This window comes from Hyperoodon ampullatus (assembly GCF_949752795.1).
Source record: "Hyperoodon ampullatus genome assembly, chromosome: 3".
In the NCBI taxonomy this organism is placed as follows: domain Eukaryota; kingdom Metazoa; phylum Chordata; class Mammalia; order Artiodactyla; family Ziphiidae; genus Hyperoodon; species Hyperoodon ampullatus.
The window spans coordinates 150464876-150488256 of record NC_136916.1 but is presented as its reverse complement, the minus strand read 5'-3'; the positions used below and the strand labels follow the sequence as shown (position 1 = coordinate 150488256).

The window sequence follows — 23381 nt, the reverse complement described above, 5'->3', positions numbered from 1 at the left end:
AGGGAGTCAAACGCAGCCGAGAAAACGGCACCCCTGAGGAATGCACAGATGGATTCCTGGGCCTGCCACCATCTCAGGAAATCAGGGCTTTGGTCCCCCCCAATCTCTTCCTCCATAGGGTGAGAGATAACAATACCCCTCTCCTTCCCCATGAGCCCAAGAGTCTGTCGGGCATAAATGAAAAAATGATTCCTAAGCTTCTTGCTCCTTGGTGTAAGTTGATGTATAAACCCACGGAAATGTGATGAGATTAACTCCTCAAAATAATAAGTGGCCAGAAGAGAAAACTGCACATTTGTATTTTTAAAGAAAAACTAGCGTCAGGTGGGAAAAAAAAAAAATCTGAGCACTCGTGATGTAGCAGGAGGATTGTCTGCCATTGTCTGTGGGGTTTCTACCTCCTTTGCACCATAACTCTATCTCCAGGCTCCTGCGTCAGAGAGCGCCCGTGATGGATGGACGGATGGATGTGCCTTGTCAGGGTGTTTCACCACGATTTCCCTGGGGGCAGTCTGTCTGTTGGCAGAGCACAGCCTCCCCAAAGATGGTATCTCTTGCAAACTCGACAGCTAACAGACAGCTCCTCTCTTTGTATATGTCCCCAAAGAAGAACTGTCTTAATCTGTTTTTTTATGGCATATTTTATTGTAATCCATATATGACTTGCAGGTTCCCAGTCCTCCATCCTGAGGCAAAAAATGCACGAGGAGTCAGAGGCTCCGTGAGCCTGTGACATCCAAGCGTTTGCATTTTTAAATGACCTGGGATTTAATTACTCACCGTGCTCCCATGTTGCACTTTCAGCCTCGTCTTGCCTGCATCCTGTTAATGAGCTCAGTGGTTCCAAAAACCCAGTGGAAGCCTTGCATTTGGTGCATTGGGTGGCAGGCTTGGGGCACCTGTGTCAAAAGCCTGTGGCTTTGAACTCCACCCAAGAGGATGGCTGCCCTGTCCACAGCCCTGGGGAGAAGCCATTGCTCTTCACTGGTGACTTTTTCTTTTTTTTTTTTTTTTTGCTTTGCTTTTATTTGTGCTTTCCTTTCCTCCCTCCCTCCCTCCCTCCCTCCCTTCCTTCCTTCCTTCCTTCCTTCCTTCCTTCCTTCCTTCCAAGACTTTCTATGCTTCAATCCTTGTTTGTCTGAGAGGTTTTTTCTTATTTGGAAACTGATTTGCTTCAGCTTGCACAGAAGCTGTCTCTGGTGTGATGGATCGTGCTGGAAGTCACCCAAGGAGTATCTCTGTTCCCAATTAGAAGTGCAGGCAGTGCTGCGTACGGGGGCCCGGGGAGGTGGCTGGCTTGGGTGACAGCTGCTGCCGCTCCGGAGGGAGTACCGATCCGTGGGTTTGTATCCATGTGTATAAAATCAGGCTAATTTAAAGATGAATTAGGTGTGTGTGTTTTAGACCATTTTCTTTTAATGTTAAGTGTTTGATGGCTCCTGTCAGGTTATGCGGTCCCCAAATTTGTGCGAGGGTCAAAATGAATACTCTTTTAAAGAATGATTAAATCTTTTATCCAGATGAGCTGTATTAGAATAAAACCAAATCAATGAAATCCCTAAGGGCTCCATAGGGAGCGTGTCTAGGACGTGCATTGTGCAAGAACTTGGACCTGTTACCTTATTTTTCCTTCCCTCTGGGACCTCCTGTGGTCTGGAGCCAGAGAATGTACCCTCTGCTGCTTTGTTGGGAGGGCACTGGTTAGCCTGTCACTCTGACCTTGCAGGCTTTACCCATAGTGCTTTGAAACGAGGGTTTGCCAGGGGTCGGCTAGAATGTTGTTCTGGAATGGTGCTCAGCCAGGTATCAAGTAGACAACACTAAGAGAATATTTAATGTCCTTCCATTTTTTAGAAGCAAAATCATAGCAAAGGTTGCTTTTAATTCTGTAAACCTGTAGTGTTTAATACGGTAGCCACCAGCCATGTGTGGCCATGGAACACTTGAAATGCAGCTAATCTGAATTGAGATGCACTGTAAGTGTAAAATACTCACTAGATTTCAAAGACTTAATGTGAATAAAATAATGTAAAATATCGCAATAATTTAAAAATATTGATTACACATTGAAGTGATAATGTTTTGGATATGTTGGGTTAGATAAAATATATATTAAGATCCATTGTGCCTGTTGCTCTTTACTTTTATTAATGTGGCTACTAAAGAGTTTAAAATTACATGAATGGCTTGCATTATATTTCTATTGGACAGCGTTGCTGTGCCATTAAATCAGAATCATTCAAACTTTGATAATAATAACATGTAGCATTTATAGGACACAGAACATCCCAGGCTCTTTACTATATGATCTAATTTTGAATCTTGTTTTGAATAGAAAAAAAGCAAAGCAAAAATTGGTAAGCCTCCTTTTCCACTCTTGTTTCTCACTCTAGTTTTTGTGGGAATCTTCTCAGAGTTTCTTTATGCAGTGTATTACCATGTTTAATTCTCACACCAACACTATGAAATAGATACTACGATCATCCCCGTTTAACATATAAGGAAACAGACTTAGAGGTTTAGGTAACCAGCCCATGGTCCCTTGGCTAATACATGGCAAGGCCAGGGTTTGACTCCAGGCGTTTCTGAAAGCAGAACTTCTATGAGCCAATTAAATATTTTGGTAATTAGGCAAGGATAATGCCACTAAATTTCTCTGTGACCCTGGGAAAGTCTCTGCTCTACTTTTCTCTTTAAGTGATTGGACTCCAGATGCGGTTGGGGGTCCCTTCTAGCTCTTCGAGTGTAGGAGAGCCCATTTCACTCTTCCCATTTTGCTTCTCTTCTCCCTCATGCTTCTGACCCTGTGCCCATCTCAGAGGATCAGGACCAGAGGACCAACAGGGTAGACTGAACGATGGGAAAGCAGGATGGAGGAGTGGTTAGCGGGGGAGGCAGAAGAAGCGCTAGGACGAGCAGCATGAGGGAGTTTACCAGTGATGGACAACTCAGTACCGTTGTGCGGAGTGAACACCCCAGGGGGATGTTCGTATAGAACAGAGCCCAGGACCTTGACACAGACCTGCCCTCAGCCTCAGCAAAGGTCTGCCTTTTATCTAGAAATATGAAAACTGTGGAGGTGGTCTAGGACGGCAGTGAACATGCACAAAGGTTTGGGAAATGACTTTTCAGGGAAGGACCAGATCGAGGCAAGGTGAAGTCCATACAGCCTAGAGATTAGGTGAATGGGTTCTGAGGCAGATTGGGGTCAAGGCTGGACTTTGCCCCTTACCAGGTATCTGATACTGAGCAAGTTTAAGCCTCCCTAAGCTGCAGCATCCTCATCTGTGAAATGGGATGATAATTGTGCTCACCGCTTGGGTGGCGGTGGGGATTAAGTGATACATAGCAATAACAGCTGACACATTTTGAATGTTTACTATGTGCCAGGCACTCTGCATGTACACAAACATATCAGTGCTTGTTGGGACTCAGCCTGAGCCTGCAAACTTCTAATAAGAATCCAATGAGTGGGGCTCTTGTCACGATCTTAACTGTGTCTAGGAAAGATCCTTTGGCTGCATTCTTGTCCTGCTGTGTGGCTTTCGGTGAAGTTACTTAACTTTTCTGAGCCTCAGGTGACTCATTTATAAAATGAGATGATAGGACTTCCCTGGTGGTCCAGTGGTTAAGACTCCATGTTGCCAATGCAGGGGGCAAGGGTTCGATCCCTGGTTGGGGAACTAAGATCCCACATGCTGCACGGTGCGGCCAAAATAAAAAAAAAAAAAATAAGAAAAAGAAAAAGAGTTGATTAAAGCAGATGATTTGTAAGGCCTTTTCAGCTCTAAAATACTGTGCAATTCTGGAAATAGGATTTATTTAGTGTTGAGAAGGCTAAGGGGGATACTAAAATATGAACTTCATAAATAAAAAAATATATATGATTATTATAAATCTGAGGGATGGTGAACAGCTGTTCTCTTTTGTCTGAGGACAGGGCATGAGGCAACATATTTTAATTGTTTTAGATTAGACATTTGGAAGCCTTTTGTGACTTGGGAGAAAGACTAATGTCATTGGAGCAGGCTCTGGAACTGCACACTCTGAACTCATCAAAGCAGACAGTTGGCTATTTTTCTGTGTGATGTAACTTCACCACACAGCCCTTCCTTGACCCCCGATCTAAAGTAGACACCACCACCCCCACACTGTATTCTTTCTTCACATTTCACCCTGTTGCTTTTCTCTGTAGCACTTATGACATTTTGTAATTGCATATTTATTTTGTACTTAGCATTTAATGTCTGTCTATTTTTTTTGAATTTTATTTATTTTTTTATACAGCAGGTTCTTATTAGTTATCCATTTTATACATACTAGTGTATATATGTCCATCCCAATCTCCCAATTCTGTCTCTTTAGATTGTCAACCATCTAAAGGCTGGGTTGGTCGCTATTTGGTTCACCTCCTATGTACCTAGATCTAACACAGTGGTCGTCACATAGCAGGTGCTCAGTAAATATTTGTTGAATGAATAAGTGGGTGAATGAGTTTCAGAGGTGGTTGATTTGGGGGTAGTACTTCTTGATGGAGGTGGATCCTCTGCTTGCCTTTTTTGGTAAGAAAATCCCAAAGACCTTGTCTTTCAAGGGACTTTAGATACTGTTTCTCCTTCCCACCATCATCTCCTGGGGGCTGGTCATGCATGGGTGTGAGTTTCTTCAGTTTTAATGGGCTGCCTGAGCACCCTTTCTTATGGGCTGGCCAGCCTGCATCTGGCTCTGGTGGAGGAGGTAGAAGGGGAATGTGGAGCTCCATTTGAATAAAGGCCAGTGGAACGCGGGTTGGTTGTGCTCGTTATTTCTGTCTGTTCCCCCAGATCAGCCTTTTGCCCTTCTTTACGCTGCCCTGTGCCTCAGGAAGCTGACCTCAATGGCTGCACCAGCGAGGCTCCCTTGCCCTCTGGCTTCTGGTTGAGCTTGACCAGTGGGAGGGCACAGCAGGAAGACAGGGCAAGGAGAGAGAGGTTGGGTGTGTGTACCTGGGTTCTCTGGCGCGAGAGCTCTCCATGTCTCTCTCCAGGTCTTGCAAACACACTCTCTCTGTCCCTCCAGGGATAGCAGGGCTCATGACCCCCCACTGTTAACTGCCCTGCTGCTTCCCCATTCCTTGTCCCCTAATTCCTGTCCACACCTCTGTAAACTCCATACAGATGGGCCATTCGTTCCCCTGACCGTTTGCTTCGGCACCACCCCCTCATGGTCTTGCACCCATCTTACCTGATACAGGGTAGGGACTATGCATCTAATCGCAGGGGGTATGAAGTGCAGGGCCCGGGGAGAGGTTGGAGGAATATTTTGTAGTAAATCCAAGTATGATCGCCTGTACCTGAGGTTTCTGTTTTTTTTTTTTTTTTTTTTTTTTTTTTGCGGTACGCAGGCCTCTCACTGTTGTGGCCTCTCCCGTTGCGGAGCACAGGCTCTGGACGCGCAGGCTCAGCGGCCATGGCTCACGGGCCCAGCCGCTCCGCGGCAATGCGGGATCCTCCCGGACCAGGGCACGAACCCGCGTCCCCTGCATCGGCAGGTGGACTCTCAACCACTGCACCACCAGGGAAGCCCTGAGGTTTCTGTTTGTAATGAAAAAAACAGAAAAAAAAACCCTCCAAAAAACAAACCAAAAGACCCTCAACCACCCTCCTTTGGGTTAGGAGTTGGGGGAATTCTTGAGAAAGGGGTTCAGTTTCTCTCTCCGATTTCTCTCATGGGCAGGGCCGGCACTGGCTGCCACTGCTCAGGTGGCCCCATGATCTCAATCCCCACGAAGCCAATCAGACTCTGATGTCTTCAGAACAAGTGCCCCAGCAGCTCCCAGCTGCTGATCAGGGGCCTGTTAGGCATCTGCTCTCGTTCTTTTTCTTCACTGGGCTTCAGAGGCCTTTACTTCCCTGGTGAGTTGATAAGAACAGCCTCTCTGAGGTTGAAATAGCTTTTCATGGAGCAGACTGGAGCTGGGCAGCCAGCATGGCCGGGGGGAGGTCATGGAGTTGGCAGACAAGAGTTGGCATAGAGGGAGAGGATAATAAAACTTGAGGCCGACATTGGTGCACCGCTTTAGAGTTTTCAAAGCGCCTGAATGTAAAGGAACACGTTTGTGCTCCACAAAATGGCCTGGTGGGGTGCTGGGCATTGTCACCCTCACTTTGTAGATGTGCAAAAGGGCTCGGGGATCCTGGAGCGCCTCGCCCAAAGTCACAGAGCCGGAGGGTGGGAGAAGCAGGACTGAGACGCAGGCCGTCTGACCCCGTGTTCTGCGGGCGCCCCTTCTGCCCTGTCTCCGCTGTCTCTGTGCTCTGGCTCTGGGACTGTGAACCGGAGATGGAAAAGCTGAACTCCAGTGTCCCTGGTCATCCCGGAGGAGAGATCGCAGGCATCTTGAATCCTTGCTGGGGACTGCGGTTCCCGCATGCCCCCAAGGGCCACCCTTCCTGTCCCTCCTGTCTCTCCTGTTTCCAGTGGCCTGACACTGCTTTTCTGTCCTTGTTTTTCAGAAGTGGAGTTGCCTCTGAAGAAAGACGGGTTTACCTCAGAAAGCACCACCCTGGAAGCCTTGCTCCGTGGCGAGGGCATCGAGAAGAAGGTGGACACCAGGGAGGAGGAAAACATCCAGGAAATACAGGTACTTCTGTGCTTGCAGGACGGGTTGGGGGTGGCCCCCAAGCATCACCGTCGTGCTTCCGGAACTCCAGCCCCAGCTCTGGTCATCGTCTCAAGGGCCAGGGCTGCGTCTCAACTTTCCACCACAACTGGGAAGCTGGCCTTGGTCTCCTTGTTAGTCTACTCAAAACGTGGTTTTGGAGCCTACTGTGCGCCACGTACCATGCGAGGTCCTGGGGACACAGTGGTGAGCGAAACTGACCGCGTCCTCCTCCCTGCCCCCGGGAGCCAGCAGCCACAGCCCAGGCTTGGAAAGCTCGGTTGTCTGGGGCAGCCAGCCCCCGCAGGGATCCCCGCCGCACCCCTGCCTCACACCCCCTCCTCAGCTCTAGTTCACCGGCTGTCTTGTCCTTCCCCAGCACCACCCACCTCTCCTTCAAGGCCAGTTTAGAAGTCATCCCCCAGGCAGGTTGGTGGCTCCCGTCCCCATGTGTTCACCACCCTCTGTGCACAGCATGGCTAAGGCTGCCACCACGCAGGGTCCCCACACAGGATTACAATGGTGCACTCTGACGGTGTCTTATTATGTGTCTTGAGTCCCCATTGTTGAATCCAATGGTTGGCACAGAGCTCGTAATAATATTAATGAATACAAATATGAAATCGTAGTTTTTAATAATTAAACATAATGAAATTATTAAAATTAAATTACATTTGTATTACATTAATACTTTATATTAACATTATATATTTTATGTTATACATATATTATACAGTTACATATTTATTAATTTTATATCCAATCTAATATTTGCATATTAATTTATTAACATTGTAATTAAATGACTACCAGTAAAATGTTTGGTTTGCTTCGTCAGTACCACAGTGTGTGGGTTCCGTCGAGTCAGTGACCGTGCCTTCGTGTTCACTGTTGTACCCTCGGGGCCTTGCATGTGCCCAGCAGAGTCTGGTCTCAATAAAGGCGTTGAATGAGTCAGTGAATGTGGCCTCCTTCTCCGCCATTCCTGCGTTCAGATGAATGGTCCAGTCTTTTCCGTTTGGTCATCACAACATGGCTTATATTTGTTCCCTCCTCTACTTGTCAGACCTACAGCCCTAGTAAAGATCCTTATTGACTGAAACCCTTATATGTCTGACACACCTTGGAGTTGTCTTCGACCCCTGTCTTTCTCTCACACCCAATATCCATTCATAAGGAATCCTGTCCACTGTGCCCTCAACACAGATCCAGAGCGTGGTCCCTTCTCACCACATCCGCCGCTGCTGCCCTGGTCCAAGGCACTCACATCTCCTGTCTGAACGTTGTGATTGCTTTCTAAGTAGTCCCCTGCTCATGGCTGAGAGGGAGCCTTTCCTGTGCTCAAACCCTGCACTGGCCCCTGTTCTCCAACCCTGCACTGGCCCCTGTTCTCCCGAGAAAAAGTCGTGGCCCTCTCACCTCTCTCTGACTTGCTGCTTCCTCTCTTCCTGGCTGACTCAGCTCCAGGCACACTGACCTTCGGCTACTCACGTACATACCAGGTGCGCTCCACCTCCGGCTGTGCTCTGGCTGCTTCCCCTGCCTCACGCCCTCTCCCCATACGCTGGGCTCTCACCCTCGCCTTCTTCCAAGTTATGGCCCCTGTCTCTTCTTCTCTGTGACGTTTATCCTGACCACTGAATGTAATACCACATCCTGGGCCCTCTCCGCCCCGCAGCACTCCCGATTCTCTTACTCTGCTTTCCTTTTCTTTTTCTTTTTCCATAGGTTTTGCCAGCATCTAACATACTTTATAATTTACTGATTTATGATGCTATTGTTTATTTTCTGTTTTCTTCTAGTAGAATGTAAACTCCTCAAGGGCAGGAATCTTTGTCTCTCTTGATTACACCCCTTTGTATCTCAAGACCTAAACAGTGCCTGCACATAGTAGGTGCACAATAAATATTTATTGCGTGGATGCACGAGTGAACAGATTCCTGTGAGTTGCCCGTCCCCAGTCTGTCCCCTCTCCACCATGTCCTACTTTGATAGCTGACCTTTCATCCCCAAACACAATGCTGCTTGTGCCATGCCCTTGTTTAAAAAACTTGGCTAAAACACTTTTGTTTCTCGCTAAATAAATCTAAAGTGATGAGTGTGATCTTCTTGGGCCTCCTCTCTCCGCTCCTAACCTAGTTTTCAGGCTTATTTCCCACGATTCCTTTACTCCCTCTGTTCTCCAGCCTCCTTCCCTCCGTGCCTCTGGTCATGCTGTGCCCTTTATCTGGCGTGCCTTTTCTTCCATCACCACGTGCACAAATTCCACCCACCTATTAGGCTCAGCCCTGATACCACCTTCCCCATGAAGCCTTTCTTGATCACCCCCCACCCCCTAGTTCTCTTTTTACCGCTGGCATTTAGGGCACCTAGTACTTTCTTTTTCTTCTTCTTCTTTTTTTTTTTTTTGCTATTCATGTATTATCCCCCATTTTTGGACTTTTAGATCTTTGAAGTCACCGTCTGTCCCATCTGTATTGCCTGTTAAGAGTATTTTTGCTCAGTTGGGGTAATTTGACTGAGTCAATGAGTGGGACAGAACCACTGCCCAGAAGCCTTGATGCTCTAGAGACAGGCAGCCCTTTCCTTTTTGAGCTGGCGGTGGGTTCGAGTCCTTCTCAGGCAGCATCGGGCCAGTATACAGGTTGTCACTGTCGAATCACCATCATCACCATCCTCCCCGATGTAACCAGAATGTCTGCTATATGCAAAGCATGGGCCTACCACCTGCTGTGCTAGAAGCCGAAACCAGGACCAAAAGCCAGATGAGTTTACATGTTTTTATTGGCTTTGATTGTTAAAATAAAGTGCACATGTAACAAATGGACTGTTTTGTTCATTTTTCCATTCATTCATTCATTCCATCAAAGTTTATTGAGTGCCTCGTCTGAGCAGGCATTGTGCTGGGCTCTGGGGTAACAGGGAAACCAAGAGAGACCTGTCCCCTCTGCTCATACTTATTTTGTAGCGTGACATACAGACAGAAAGCAAGTAAACAAACAAGTAAAATAACTGCATTTCAGGATAAATGCCATGAAAAGAACAGAGTAGGAAGGCTCAGTATAAGAAGGGACCGATTCTAGGTAGCATCCTAGGGGAGACAAGGGCTATACCCCGGTCCTGTGAGATGAGGAGGAGCCAGCAAAGTGAGGAACCTGGGAAGGGCCTTCTGGCCAGAGGAACAGTGCTCTTGAAGGCATCGCGATAGTTCTGAGCTCGTTGTGTGCAAAGAACAGACAGAGGCTGGTGTGGCTGGAGCAGGGTGCCAGGGAGGGAAGGGCCGGGGAGGCACTTGGAGAGGTGGGCAGGGCCAGACCTGCAGGAGGCTCTTGGATTCATGCGACATGAAAAAGGAAGCCATTTGGAGGATTTTAACCAGGGCAGTGAGTTTGTGTTTCCTTAAGACCCCTCTGGATGCTGCATGGAAAGGAGACTGGATGCAGGGCCAGCAGCGCAAGGAGGGAAATAGCAGAATTTTGCACTCTTCCAGCTGGAGATAATGGAATCTTTAAAGAGGAATTCCTCTGATACGCAAAAAAAAAAAAAGAGGCATTCCTTCTTTTTTAAAAAAGCACAACCACAAACGATCATTATCATCACCGTAAAGACTGGTTAGTGTAACAGGGAGCAAAGTTGTTTTAAAATGTGTTTATTTTCCAGATAATGTCCTTGGACAGGGAATGCACGTGTGTCACGGGGGATGAGATGCATCTCTAGCTGGACACCCCTGGCCTTCATTCCTAATACAGGAGGCTCCCTCTGCTTCCTGAGCCCTGAATACGGGCTTTGTTTGTTAGGAACTCCTGGCTTCTCCCGAGTTGTGTAGAGAGGCTTCTGGTGTCAGGGCCACGTCGCAGGAAATGCAGAAACACAGGAAATGCTGCTGTCACATGGGAGGCCTGGGGCTCGGACCAGAGGTTCTAGAGACACAGGGAAGCCAGTGGGAAGAGGGAGGGAGAAGTCAGTTTTCTCCGGGGTGTTGAAGCTGTGCGGCACGTCTAGGGACTAGTGCAGCTGCCTTCACCAGCTTTCACCTTCCAACCCAGAGTCCATATTGCAGGTAATAAATACCTTCATAATAAAAAATGAGAGTGGCATCAGAATTGTGCTGAGATGCCAGAGGCAATGATCTTTAAATTCGAGACGCTTGGAACTTACCATGATTAAATGACTTCAACACCCAGAGAGTTTGCGAGATGGCTATACAAACAGCAACAGTTGTCGTAAGAACGACACCTTGTATTTATGCTACATCTTTTCACCAAAGGCTGCAGAATGTCTGACTTGTCATTGTCTCACTAGTGTTCCCCCCTACGGTTCAGGAAGCCAAGGCGCAGGAAGGCTAGGACACTTGCTGTGGACCCGGGCCAGCGTTTCCTAGCTGTGGGTCAGAGGTCGTGTCTGGCAGATGCCGTTGCTTCTCTGTTTGGTGGCTAAGGTTGGCCCAGAGAGCCTAAGTGCTATCAGCTGATGGCCTCCCATATAAACCTGGTAGAGAAGCCAGAGAAGAATTTACTAGACCTATTTTGAGTTCTTTGGGAGGATTTGGCAATTAGCAATATCCTGACCCCTGCGATGGGGATGGAACTCTCTGACAAGAAGGCAATGGGAGGAGGTCACTGGAAACTCACCCCTGGGCTTCCTGCTTTGAGGACAGGCCCAGGGCATTGTCCAGGAAGCCACTGGAACAGTGATGGTGATACCAGAATTCAGTACCATGCATGCTGCTTTCTAAGTCTTTTTTAAAAAATTATTTAGCAGCATGAATGTTTTCTTTTTTTCAATTTTATTAATTTTTATTTTTTGTCTGTGTTGGGTCTTCATTGTGCATGGGCTTTCTCTAGTTGCTGTGAGTAGGGGCTACTCTTTGTTGCAGGGCACAGGCTTCTCATTGCAGTGGCTTTTCTTTTTGCAGAGCACGGGCTGTAGGCGCACGGGCTTCAGTTGCTGTGGTGCACAGGCTCAGTAGTTGTGGCGCACAGGCTTAGTTGCTCTGTGGCATGTGGGATCTTCCCGGACCAGGGCTCGAACCCATGTCCCCTGCATTGGCAGGCGGATTCTTAACTACTGCGCCACGAGGGAAGTCCCGCTTTCTAAGTCTTTTCATAGCTTGTGTGATTGTCGCACTATTACCACAAGGATGGGTGGATGCTGTTGTCCTGTATAACTTGGTGCCCACCCACCTTTCTAGCTTCATCTTAGGCCAGTCTCTTCCTGAGCCACTGAGCTCTGGTCACATTGGCCTCTTCATGCTCTCTGGACAAGCCATATTCCCCTCCCTGCTTTAGGGAGTTTGCTCATGCTGTTCCCTTTGAGTAGAATACTTTCCCTCCTCTCCTCCCTTTGGTCCCTGTTCCCAAGGTTAGTCTCTGTCCATCCTTTACATCTAAACTTCCTTAGTTCACTTCCACAGGTAAGCCTTACCTGACCTCAGATTAGGAAGTGTCCCTTCTAACAACCTCTCAGAGCACCTTGAACTTCCCTGTCACTGTTTTCATAGCAGTTGTAATTATATGATTATGTATGTTGTTTGAATCTATCCTTCCTTCATTAGACTGTAGAGTCCACTTGGGGCCAGGACTATAGCCATTCTTTGGCTTATCTAGCACAGTACCTGCCATGTAGTCAGCCCTAGACAAATGTTTGTTGATTGAATGAATGAGAGTTCCTATTTTATAATTGGGGAAACTGAGGCATGAAGCGATGATGACTCACCCAAGGTCACACAGTGAGCTTATAAAGGAGCCCCCAGGGCTCCTGACATGGAATCCATGGGCTCCCCTTCCCCTTATCCCACTTCCATTCTGGGGGGCTGGGTCCTCTGCCACAGTCTCTTATCCCTCCCTTAAACCTAGAGATACGCACCTTACTTCCCCTTTCGTCCCCTCCGCCAAAGCAAGTGAGGTGCTCAGGTCCTATAGGAAGTACTGCAATATGTCTTGGAATTCTCAGACACAGGGGATGAGAGAGAAATGGAAAACTCTGAGCTGATGAACTTGACCTTGCTTTGGTCATGGATTCCGCTATATGATCTTGAGCAGTCGAAACTGTTTTCAGCCTCAGTTTATTTACCTGTAAAATGGAAATTGGATTCTCTGCTGTAGTGTGACTCACGGGGCTGTTGGAGAGAGAGAATTAAATTTATGATCTTTAAGCTCCATTACAAGTAATGTGCTGTAACGAAAATCCATTACTCTTAAAAAAATAACAATGGAAGATTATGAATAACACATTCATGTCAAATTCTGGTCAGATGAACAGGAAGTTACTTGTTTTCATCAAACAGGGCAGGATTCCAGAATGCCAGGGAAAGGAGAAACATATTTTCATATATTTGAGGTGGCCCTTTAGGAACAAAAGGAACATTACATTAAAGTAAGTTTTGATCAGACATCTTGGGCCCACATAGAAGGGTACCCCTACCAGAGTATTCTCTTTTTAGAAAATATTTCTTGGGCAAAAAGAGTTGAAAAAGTCGGTGTTCTAGGAGGAGATGGCTGGAAGGGTCCCAGGAGAGAGAGTTGGTACCGCCAAGAGCTCCAGTTCCTGGCCAGCATTTTGGAGGCCTAGCTTCCCAAGCCATGGCAGCATCTTCACTGTGTTAAAAAACAACACCAAAACAGAACACCCTCCAAATTACCCTCTGATGGTTTTCTCCTTTGCATTTTATTTCTGAACGCTTCTATTTCCTTGTCATTTCAGAGGGTTTTGGAAAATGATGAAAATGTAGAAGAAGGAAATGAAGAAGAGGATTTAGAAGAAGATATTCCCAAGCGGAAGAATCGGACCAGAGGACGGGTAAGCCGTGAGGGAGGAAAGAGATCAGGGAGGCTGGGGCCTGGCAAACAACTGGTGCCTAGATTCAAAGTCCCACTGCAGCTAGATAGAGGGTGTATCCATGGTCTTCCTTGCAGGACACCCAGAGAGGAAACCTCCAGAAGAGTTCTGGTTCTCAAGTGATAGCCTGCAAGAGTTTAGAGCTGGCAAGAGGGAGAGAAGAGGCAGATGGTGCCCCGAGGGGCTGGTGGGGGTCTGGGGAAGGTGGAGGTTGAGGTGTGGGTGAGGGTGGAGGATGAGGGGAATGTGACTGCTGTCCCCATTCTTCAGTCATAGAATAAGGCGGAAAGTGTCCTGTCCCTGGGGCTGCCCCAGAATGACAGGGTCAGGACACCTGCTTTGGGGTACGTTTCACTAGGCAGAGAGTGGGAACAAACTGGGAAAGCATGGGGGCCGCAGCTGATGGTTCCCAAGCCAGTGTGGCAGGGGCTTTAGAGGCGTGTGGGCCTGGAATGTGACAAGAAAAGGCCAGAAGCCTGGGGAATGGCAGAGGGGAAATCATGGTGGAAAGAATAAAAATATGAGGGTGGCTCTTAAGGGGAGGGAGCCCCTGAGTGGTGCTCTCTGGCATTCGGGGTGGTCCTCCAGAGCCCTCATGTTCAAGCCCAAAGGGGTTTTCTGTGATTACCTTCAGGGGTCTGCAGGAGTATCTGACAATAGCCAGATGCAGCGGGACTTGCGGGGATGAACTGCTGCTTTCCATCTGGAGAATTAACTCTCTGAGGCCTGTCTGGCTCCTTCAGGCTCTAGGCGGGATGCTTACCCCTCCTGTGGACGAGGGGCTAGTCCTGGATGCCCTCTGAGCTTGGGTCCAGTGATAATTATGGCAAGCCTCTCTATTCCCATGGTTCTTGTGTCTGAGTACACATCAGAAACACCACGAGAGCCTATGGACATGCGAATTTGCAGGACCCACTCCCGGGAGGTCTGATTTAGGAAGTCTGGGGTAGGGCCTGGAGAGCTGTATTATAAGCAAGTTCCTAGGTGACTGGTGCAAGTGGCCTAGCAGTGCCCATGCTGAGCTAAGATGCTCTGACTTGGACAGGAGCTGGAATTTCTCAGTCTGGACAGGGCGGTCCTCTGATGCTGCACACCTTATAGAGTCACAACTCAGCTTCAGCCATGATCAATGTTTTGACCCTCTTGTTTAATCTTTTCTTTACTCTCACTTTTGGTTGGTTTGTATGTTTGTGGGGTGTGTGTGTGTGTGCGGAATATTTGAATGCAAGCCCCTAGACATTTTGTCATTTAACCCTTACATACCTCACTGTATATCTCTAACAGGTATCATGATCATACCCAATAAAAATAACTATTCTAACATCTACTATTCAGTCCCTGATCCTTTCCCCCTGATTTTCTCAAAAATGCCTTTTTATAGTTGGTTTGTTTGAAACTTAGGTCTCTTGTATTCTATAACATACTTCTTCCCTGCTACTCCCTACCACATACATATATATTTTTTTCTCTATGCCATTTATTTGTTGAAGAACTTGGGTGGTTGGTCTGGTGGAATTTCTCATGTTCTAGATTTGGCAGACGGGCGGTGTTTAATGTGTCCCTCAATCCTCTTTATCTCCTGAAAACTGGTGGTCTGATGAGAGACTTGATTAGTTTCGGGATATTTGTGCGTGTGTGTAACTATGTTTTGGTGGGGCTAGACTCTTTCTTAGGTGTGATGTGTGCTTCTTATTGCTTCACAACTGGAGGTGTATGCTGTCCACTCGTTCTGCTTTCAGTGGTGGTAAAATTGATTAGTGGATTTGCGTGTTGTCAGCCAGATCTCTCCTTAGAAAGTGCCCCATCACCTTTTCACCTAATCATCTTAGTGGCCCCTGCTGAACTTGCCTGGACCCATGCCTTCTTTGGGGGTTACACAATAATGGATATCTTATTCCATCATTAAAGGAGGCTTTAGAATGTGGAGTTTCTGGGCCTTTTGTGAACTCCAATTGCTGTGTACCTCCAGGCCCACTTCCAACCCTTGTCTCAGCCCAAACCAAACTTACTCGAGTAGATGATGGAGAATGGTCGTCTTTACATCTTCTCCACTCCCAACTGAAATCTAGGCATTGCACTTGTAGTTGGCAAATACGAATTGGGTGTTTTCTCTGTAAGAACACCAGCAGAAGCAGCAGCAACAGCCATTTGTACTTACTGTATACTTCCTATACATCAGGCAGTGTGATGAGCTCTTCACAATAAGAGCTACGTTACTGGACTACACCACAGTGCATCATAAACACGATAGGTCGATAGCGATATCATAAACACGATATTGATAGTGACGATAGGTCCTTTATCCTGCATTCTCTATTTCTGCACTGTCCTTTACAGCAGCCACTGGCCACATGTGGGTGGCTACCAAGCACTTGACATGTTGCTAATTCAAATTGAAATGTGGTGTAGGTGTAAAATATTCACCATATTTCAGAGATATAGTAGGAAAAGAATGGTGAACACTTCATTAATATTTTTATATTGATTACATATTGAAATGGTAATACTTTGGATAGATTGGATTAAATAAAATGTATTACTAAAATTAATTGCATCTGTTTCTGTTTTTACTCTTTTTTAAAACTGTGGCTACTGGAAAATTTTAAATGACATGTGACCCCCATTATATTTCTCTTGGACAGCACTGCTTCTTTCATTCCCATATGTGGGTATTATTACTCCTACAGAGGTTAAGGAACTTGCTCAAGGACATCCAACCTAGCAAGGAAGAAGCTAGGACTTGAACACAGGTCTGTGCTTTTTCTACTGGGTCACATGTGGCCCAGTGCCTAGCATGTGACCACTGACCATTTTGTTGAATGAATGATTGAAGGATGGGAAAAGAACAGAAAGTCATATTTCAGATTTATGGGAGCTGAGAAAAGGCCTGAACACAGGGAGGGGCCTGGATGGGGCCTAGACTAGCTCTGGGCCCACCCAAGGCTGGCTAAGGGGCAGTCAAATGGCTCTACATTGTGCAGTGACATTGTAGACATCCATGGTGGGAGCCATGGAAGGACCTGGAAAGTACAGGTGAGCCTACCTGTGCTGGAATAAGGTATGGAGCTGCTTAACCCACAGGCTCAGTGAAGCTACCCTTTAAGGTGTATTCAAGCTGCCACTGGCTCCTGGAGGACAGTCACTCCGTTTCTGTTGTCGGGACTGAGAGGAAGTCTGAGGCTGTACATCTCAGTATGCGGCCCAAGTGTCACCTGGGAACTTGTTAGAAATGCAGACCCCCCCCGCCCGAGACTCCACCCTAGGTGGACTGAATTAGAGTCTGCAGTTTAACAGGACTCCCAGGTGCTCTGTGTGCTCATTGAGGAAGTCAGGGCTAAGGTAGTAATGACAAGAACAGTCTCTGCTTTGTTTGAACCGTGAGTTCAAATCCCAGCTCTACCACTTACTAGACTTTGGGTGGTTTAGGTAACCTCTGTGACCCTGACCAAATTGAATAAGTATGCTGGGTCTCCGTTTCTTCATCATTAAAATTGGGGTAATAATACACAACCAATTTTGAGTGCTTAATAAAGGCGAGATATTATTAGGAGTGTGCAGGCAAAGGGAACAAATCTCAGAACCTTGACAATGGAGATTCCCTGAGCGGTGAGAGAAATTGAGACCCAACAATGAATAATTGTATCTGTGGTAACTTTAGCCCAACAAATCAAAGCTCTTTAAAGTTCATGAAATTCCTGTGAGTCATCCATGTGAGTATTATCAGTCAGTAAGTGTTTATGATGCACTGTGGTGTAGTCCAGTACTTTCAAACTTTAATGTGCATATAAAGCCCCTGGTGATCTTGTTCAAGTGCAAATTCTGAGGCAGTAGGTTTGGTGGGTGGGGACTGATATCTTGCTTGGTTAACGAGATCCCAGGTGAGGCCAGTGCCGCTGGTCTGAGCACCTCACTTTAAATGGCAAGAGGGTAGAGCAGTGGTTCTCCATTTTTTTTTGGTCTCAGGGATTCTTTACTTACAACTTACTGAGAGCCCCAAAAGCTATTGTTCTGGTGGGTTATAACTAGTGATACTTCCCATATTAGAAATCAAAACAGGAAAAATGTTAGATTTAAGAATACACGAGCACACAGAGTGATGACATCATTGTGTCGTGTAGCCTCTAGAAAACTCCGCTGTGCACTTGTGAGAGAATGAGAGTGAAAACTTTCAAATGACATTTTAGTACTCTTACAAAAGTAGTTTTGACACTGGAGACTCCCTGAAAGGGTCTCAGGGACCTCCAAGGATCCCTTGACCACTATTTGAGAACAACAGATAAAGAGCAACTAGCTCTCTGCTCGGGACTGAGTCTGTCCTAGTTGAGAGTGTTTTAGTTGTAGGAAACTCAACAGCTTGAGCAAAAGTGGGAAGTATTTGAAAAGCTGCTGAGCCATTGTCCCATATTTGAACAATTTTTGAAGATTCAGGAAGGACAAGAAGGTGGCGGGGATTTAGGATTGGGAAAGAGTAAGGAACCCAGGCAGCTCTGGCCTCTACTTCTCCTTCCTTTCTTCTTCTCTTGCAGGATTGCCTCTCCTGCTTCTCTGTGCACGTGACCCCATAGTTCCTGAATTTATGGGTCCCCCAAGTGACCTGTACTAACTAGAGTCACTGTTTCCCAATTCAGAGTACCTTGGGGGCAGAATCTGATTGGCCCAGCTTGGGTCACATTGTCTATTCCTGAGCCAGCCAATCAACGGTGGCCAGTAGGGCAGGGCTGTGTAGTGCAGTCATGGCAGCCATGGCCCACCAGTGTGTGAATGGGGAGGTGGAATGGGGAGGAGTGGAGTCGGGCGAGTAGTTCTCAGAGAGGGAGGATGGTTTCTTTTGGACATCAGCTTCAAAGTTTTCTGTAACAGATTCTGGAAACCTGGGCCTCTGCCTTCTACTGGCCCTGTGACTATGGGCAAATCATGAACCCTCTCAGAACCTGTTTCATCAAGTGCCAGGTGGGAATAATATTACTTGATTAAACTCAGATGGTATTGTAGGAATTAACTGAGCTAATATATGTGAAAGAGCTTTGGATGCTGTGTGCCCAGCATAGTGCTAAAAGTCACGGGTTCATAATAAAGTATGAAGTGCCATCTTTGCCCTCAAGGACCTTGGAATTAAATTGAGGAGAAAATGCTAATAGTCATGATACAATTAGAAAGCAGCAGGCTTCTGACCGTGCACTTACCAAATGCAATAAGAGTTCAGAGGAAAGAGCAATCAACTGGGCAAGGAGGGGAAATAATTTACTGAGTACTTCCTGTAGACCTAGCTCTGTCCCCTGTGGTTTCACACCCCCTTTTTAGCACTACAACTCTGCAGTAAAGATGTTGCTGTGCCCATTTTACAGCTGAGGAAACTAACGCTTAGAGAAGTCACTTGTCCAAAAACACATGCTAGTGTTTAAACCTATGTCTGTCTGACTTTAAAGCTGATGCTTTAAAGTGTGGCAAGAGGAAGATTCTTGGAGGTGTGGCATGTTAGCAAGGCTAAAGCATGGACCAGATGTGGATGGGCAGAGTAGAGGCTGATCCATGACCGGGATCAATCAAAACAAAGACTTGGACGTAGCATCAGCATGAGGTGATCCTGGTAGGACTGGCACTAGGTCGTCAGTGGATATGTCAGTGGGCTTTGGATGGCAGTGAATGAATGGATGACCATGGGCTCCCATCCTTCACTCCTTTTGCCTAGTTGGTCTGAGACTCATGCAGGATGGGCTGGGTAGGGCAACGCAGAGGTAGAACCCCAGCTGGCGGGTTCTTTGTGCAGTTCAGGGGTTAATTGATGAGCTCCTGGATTAAGATGTGGAACAGAAGGGAAATGCAAAGCCTAAGATGGCTTTTGAAGGAAGACACGATAGCACTTGGATACAGAGAATGAAGAAGAAGAACCAAAGATGATTAACTCACTGACCAGTTGACTGGTGGATTGATTCATTTATGCAGCAAACATTTATTAAGTGCTGCTTAGGTGACTGGCCCTGTGCCAGGTTCCAAGTATAATGGTCACCCAAATAGACGTTTTCCACCCTTATGTTGGGGAGATGGAAAACCAACAAGTACACCAACACACACATAATTTAACGTCAGACAGTGCTATGTGCAGGGTAGGGGTAAGAGACCGATGGAGGGGATGAGTGAACATGCATTGGTCAGGAGGGCTTCTCTGAGGAGGTGACATTTGAGCAAGACAAGTAGGATTCCGAGTTTCCAAGCTTGAAACATTCCAGGAGACTAGAAGCGTGCTCCAGCCACAGGAGGCGTCCCTTGCCTGTCCCCTCAATGCCCTATAGCCATGATCCCCATTTTGCAGTTGGGGAAACTGAGGTGCAGGGAGAGAGCGGGAGCAGCAGCCACCCTGCCGGCAGCCCCGCAGAGTGCGATTAAACCCTGGCTCTCAGCAGGGCCCCCGCTTCCTGCTGGCTGCTCGCAGCTCCAGCTCTCCTCCTCTTCTCCTGGGTGGTATTTTTAGTCTCCAGAACCCCCTCCCTGAGTCTGCTGTTGCCTCTGTCATTCTGCTTGACTTGCTTTCACCTGCTCCCAGGCGCCTGTGACAGGGCTGCGGGCGGCACACGTCAAGCTGTCCCCGGCTTCTCCAAGGGGGGGTGGGGGGGGCGCGGGCAGCTGAGGGTGACCACCCTCAACGTGGGCAGGCGGGGAGGCCTGTCAGTGCCTCGGGGTGACCGCCAGTGCCGCCCAGCTCCCTCTTGGGGTCAACTCTGAGTAATGAGGGCGAAGGGAGGGGACTGCGGGCTGGTGCGTGGGCAGGGGTGGGGGGCGGGGAGGCTAGGAGGGGAAGCGCCCTGGAGGGGAGGGAAGGAGGGAGGTGGAACTTTGTCATTTGTTTTGGAAAGAGACAGCCGAGGAGGTGGTGGCCTTGGTAGCTTGGCAGGTGGTGTTGATTGTGAAGGGTGTGTGTTTGGGGACAGTGTGAGCCCCGTAGGGCTGGGGTACAGACCTTTCCACTGTGACATCCCCAGGGAAACTGTGTGTGTGTGTGTGTGTGTGTGTGTGTGTGTGTGTGTGTGTGAGCAACTCAAGGCCTTTTGACCATGAAGTCCCCCCGGGGTCACTTTTCCAGACCAGGCCCCTGGGACTGCCCCATTTTCCCTGCACACCAGGTGTTGCCATGTTTTATTTCTCATCTGCTGCACCTTCTTCTCTGTCCCCAAAGACCCCAGCAGGCCCTTTCCTTGGTTGGGAGTTTACTGCTACTCATTACCAGAGAATGACCTGGAGGAGGCTAGGGTGCTACCCATGTGACCGGTGTGGGACTTCCAAAGGTCTAAAAATAAACCTTGCCGTGTTCTTGTAGCCACTGTCCTGGGGCTGCCCAGCCGCCAGCTCCCTCTCTGGCTGCTCTTGTCTATCCTTGGAGGTAGAGCCCATCCCACCCTCACCCCGGATGATGCTGGCCTCTCTGGAGATGCACACGGGGAGGGGGTCTCAAAAGTCCAGCCCCAGGAGAGTGTGAGGTGTCAAGGGCTCTTGCCACTGGCTGGAGCCCCGAGGCAGACCACACAGGGGGGGCCTCAGCGGAAGCCTGCCCCATGGAGTAGGCGGAGCAGCGGGGAGGGGAGCTCACGCCCCGATGCTGGGCCTGGCTGCCTCTTTTTTTTTTTTTTTTTAAAGCATTTTCTGGTCTATCTCATCTTTTTTTAAAATTTATTTATTTTATTTTTGGCTGTGTTGGGTGTTTGTTGCTGCATGTGGGCTTTCTCTAGTTGCGGCGAGCAGGGGCTACTCTTCGTTGCGGTGCGCGGGCTTCTCACTGCGGTGGCTTCTCTTATTGCGGAGCATGGGCTCTAGGCACGGGAGCTCAGTAGTTGTGGCTCACGGGCTCTAGAGCACAGGCTCAGTAGTTGTGGTGCACAGGCTTAGCTGCTCCGAGGCATGTAGGATCTTCCCGGACCAGTGCTCGAACCGTGTCCCCCGCGTTGGCAGGCGGATTCTTAACCACTGCGCCACCACTGCCTCTTGAGAGGCTTGAGCTGGAGGGGAGTGTGAACACAGGAGTCTGGGGTGATAGCTGCAGTGACGCTACTTGCTCTAATTCGCCCATTGTCTGGGCAGCTGAGGGGAGCTGGGTTGGCACCCACATGTGGTGTCAGCGAAGCTGGAAGGCTAAGGAGTTGGAGGAAGAGATCCTAGGGGCAACAGTAGAGGATGGGAATTCTGACTGCTCAAGGCTTTGCAGTCAGACTGTCCTGAGTTTGCCTCCTGGCTCTGCACCTAGTGAGCAAGTGACCTTGGGGAAGCTACTTAACCCCTCTGTTGCCTCAGTCTCCTAAATCTGTAAAATGGAGATAATAGTAGCACCTGCTTCTTGGAGTTGTGAGGATTTAATGAAGTGCTACGGGTGAGTAGCTGAGTGATTTGGGCAAGTTACCTAGCGTCTCTGGGCCTCAGTTTCCTGGCCTGTAAAATGGGGTTGGTATATGAGAGACTACAAATGTAGTATAAAGTTGAATGAGGGGTTTCCCCGGTGGCACAGTGGTTGGGAGTCCGCCTGCCAATGCAGGGGACACGGGTTCGTGCCCCGGTCTGGGAGGATCTCACGTGCCGCAGAGCGGCTGGGCCCATGAGCCGTGGCCGCTGGGCCTGCGCGTCCGGAGCCTGTGCTCCGCGGCGGGAGAGGCCACAGCGGTGAGAGGCCCGCGTACCGCAAAAAAAAAAAAAAAAAAAAAAAAAAAAGCTATAGGAAAAAGTTGAACGAGGAGGTATGGGTGAAGCACTCAGGGCCTCACAGAAAACCTACTCAGGAACCGTAGTGACCGTCAGCATGACAAGCATCCCCATATTCCCGTGTCTCCCCAGGCCCGCGGCTCTACAGGTGGCAGAAGGAGGCACGACGCCGCCTCTCAGGAAGACCACGACAAACCTTACGTCTGTGACAGTGAGTATGGCAGACGCCGCCTTCCTGCCCCCACCCCACGCTTCCTGTGCCGCCCCAGCCTCAGGCTCGCTGGCTCCTGCTCTCGGGCCTGCCTGCTGCTGCCTCACCGCATTCACCCCCTGACCTCCTCTGGTTGCTGCTCCAGGCCCTGGTGTTGCTTGCAGGAAGCAGAAGCAAGCCCGGAGGCCTCCCCGCCCCGTGCTCCTTTCCCTGCAGCGCCCTCCTTCGTGGCTTTCCTGCGGCTCTCTCTCTTTCACTCTCTGTCTCCTTAAGGTTCATCCTCTATTTCTTTCTCTGTTTCAGAGAATTCAAACAAAAGCATAACTCAAAATCCTCCGACAAAGGTACTTGGCTCCTGTGGCTTTTCATTTGTTTCCCTTTAACTTTCTTTCTCTTTCTCGCTCTCCTGTCCTAGGTGGGGCAGGTTATGACTCTTTCTCTGACCATGACTTAGTTTAATAAATGGCCCTCGATCCATCTCTCCAGCTTCTCTTGCTTGCTTCTGAAACATCTTTGGACAAGCGACTGCCCGGCGCCTGGGTTTAGGGTCTGCAGACAGATCTGGGGAGGGGCCGAGGGGCCGAGGGGCCGAGCAGCGGGGGCGGTGGCAGCGGGTGGACCTCCAGAGACCTGCAGCTTTCCGAGGGATTGCTGTCAGCTTGAGAGAGCTTTTGTCTTTCTCACCTATCAGAACACTGGGGGGTGGATTTTTTTTTTTTTTTTTTTTTTTTTTTTTTTTTTGCGGTACGCGGGCCTCTCACTGCTGTGGCCTCTCCCGCCGCGGAGCACAGGCTCCGGACGCGCAGGCTCAGTGGCCATGGCTCACGGGCCCAGCCGCTCTGCGGCATGTGGGATCTTCCCGGACCGGGGCACGAACCTGCATCCCTTGCATCGGCAAGCGGACTCTCGACCACTGCGCCACCAGGGAAGCCCCTGGGGGGTGAATTTAAAAGCCTTGCCTTAGGGACTTCCCTGGTGGTCCAGTGGTTAAGACTCCAGCTTCCATGGCAG

The 23381-nt window shown here is 48.5% G+C and overlaps 1 protein-coding gene across 3 annotated transcripts in view; it reads left to right on the top strand.

The window, feature by feature from the left end:
- DPF3 (double PHD fingers 3) overlaps positions 1-23381 on the top strand; it is a gene marked incomplete at both ends in the record, with an annotated part of 264076 nt that overhangs the window by 140462 nt on the left and 100233 nt on the right. For 2 of the 3 annotated variants that reach the window (XM_079700937.1, XM_079700938.1), the window contains 3 exons: positions 6495-6622; positions 13343-13438; positions 22292-22370. In XM_079700937.1, coding sequence (XP_079557063.1) covers positions 6495-6622; positions 13343-13438; positions 22292-22370 — 303 coding nt within the window. The remainder of the gene's footprint in view (positions 1-6494; positions 6623-13342; positions 13439-22291; positions 22371-23381) is intronic. The other variant, XM_079700939.1, reaches the window with a different exon arrangement.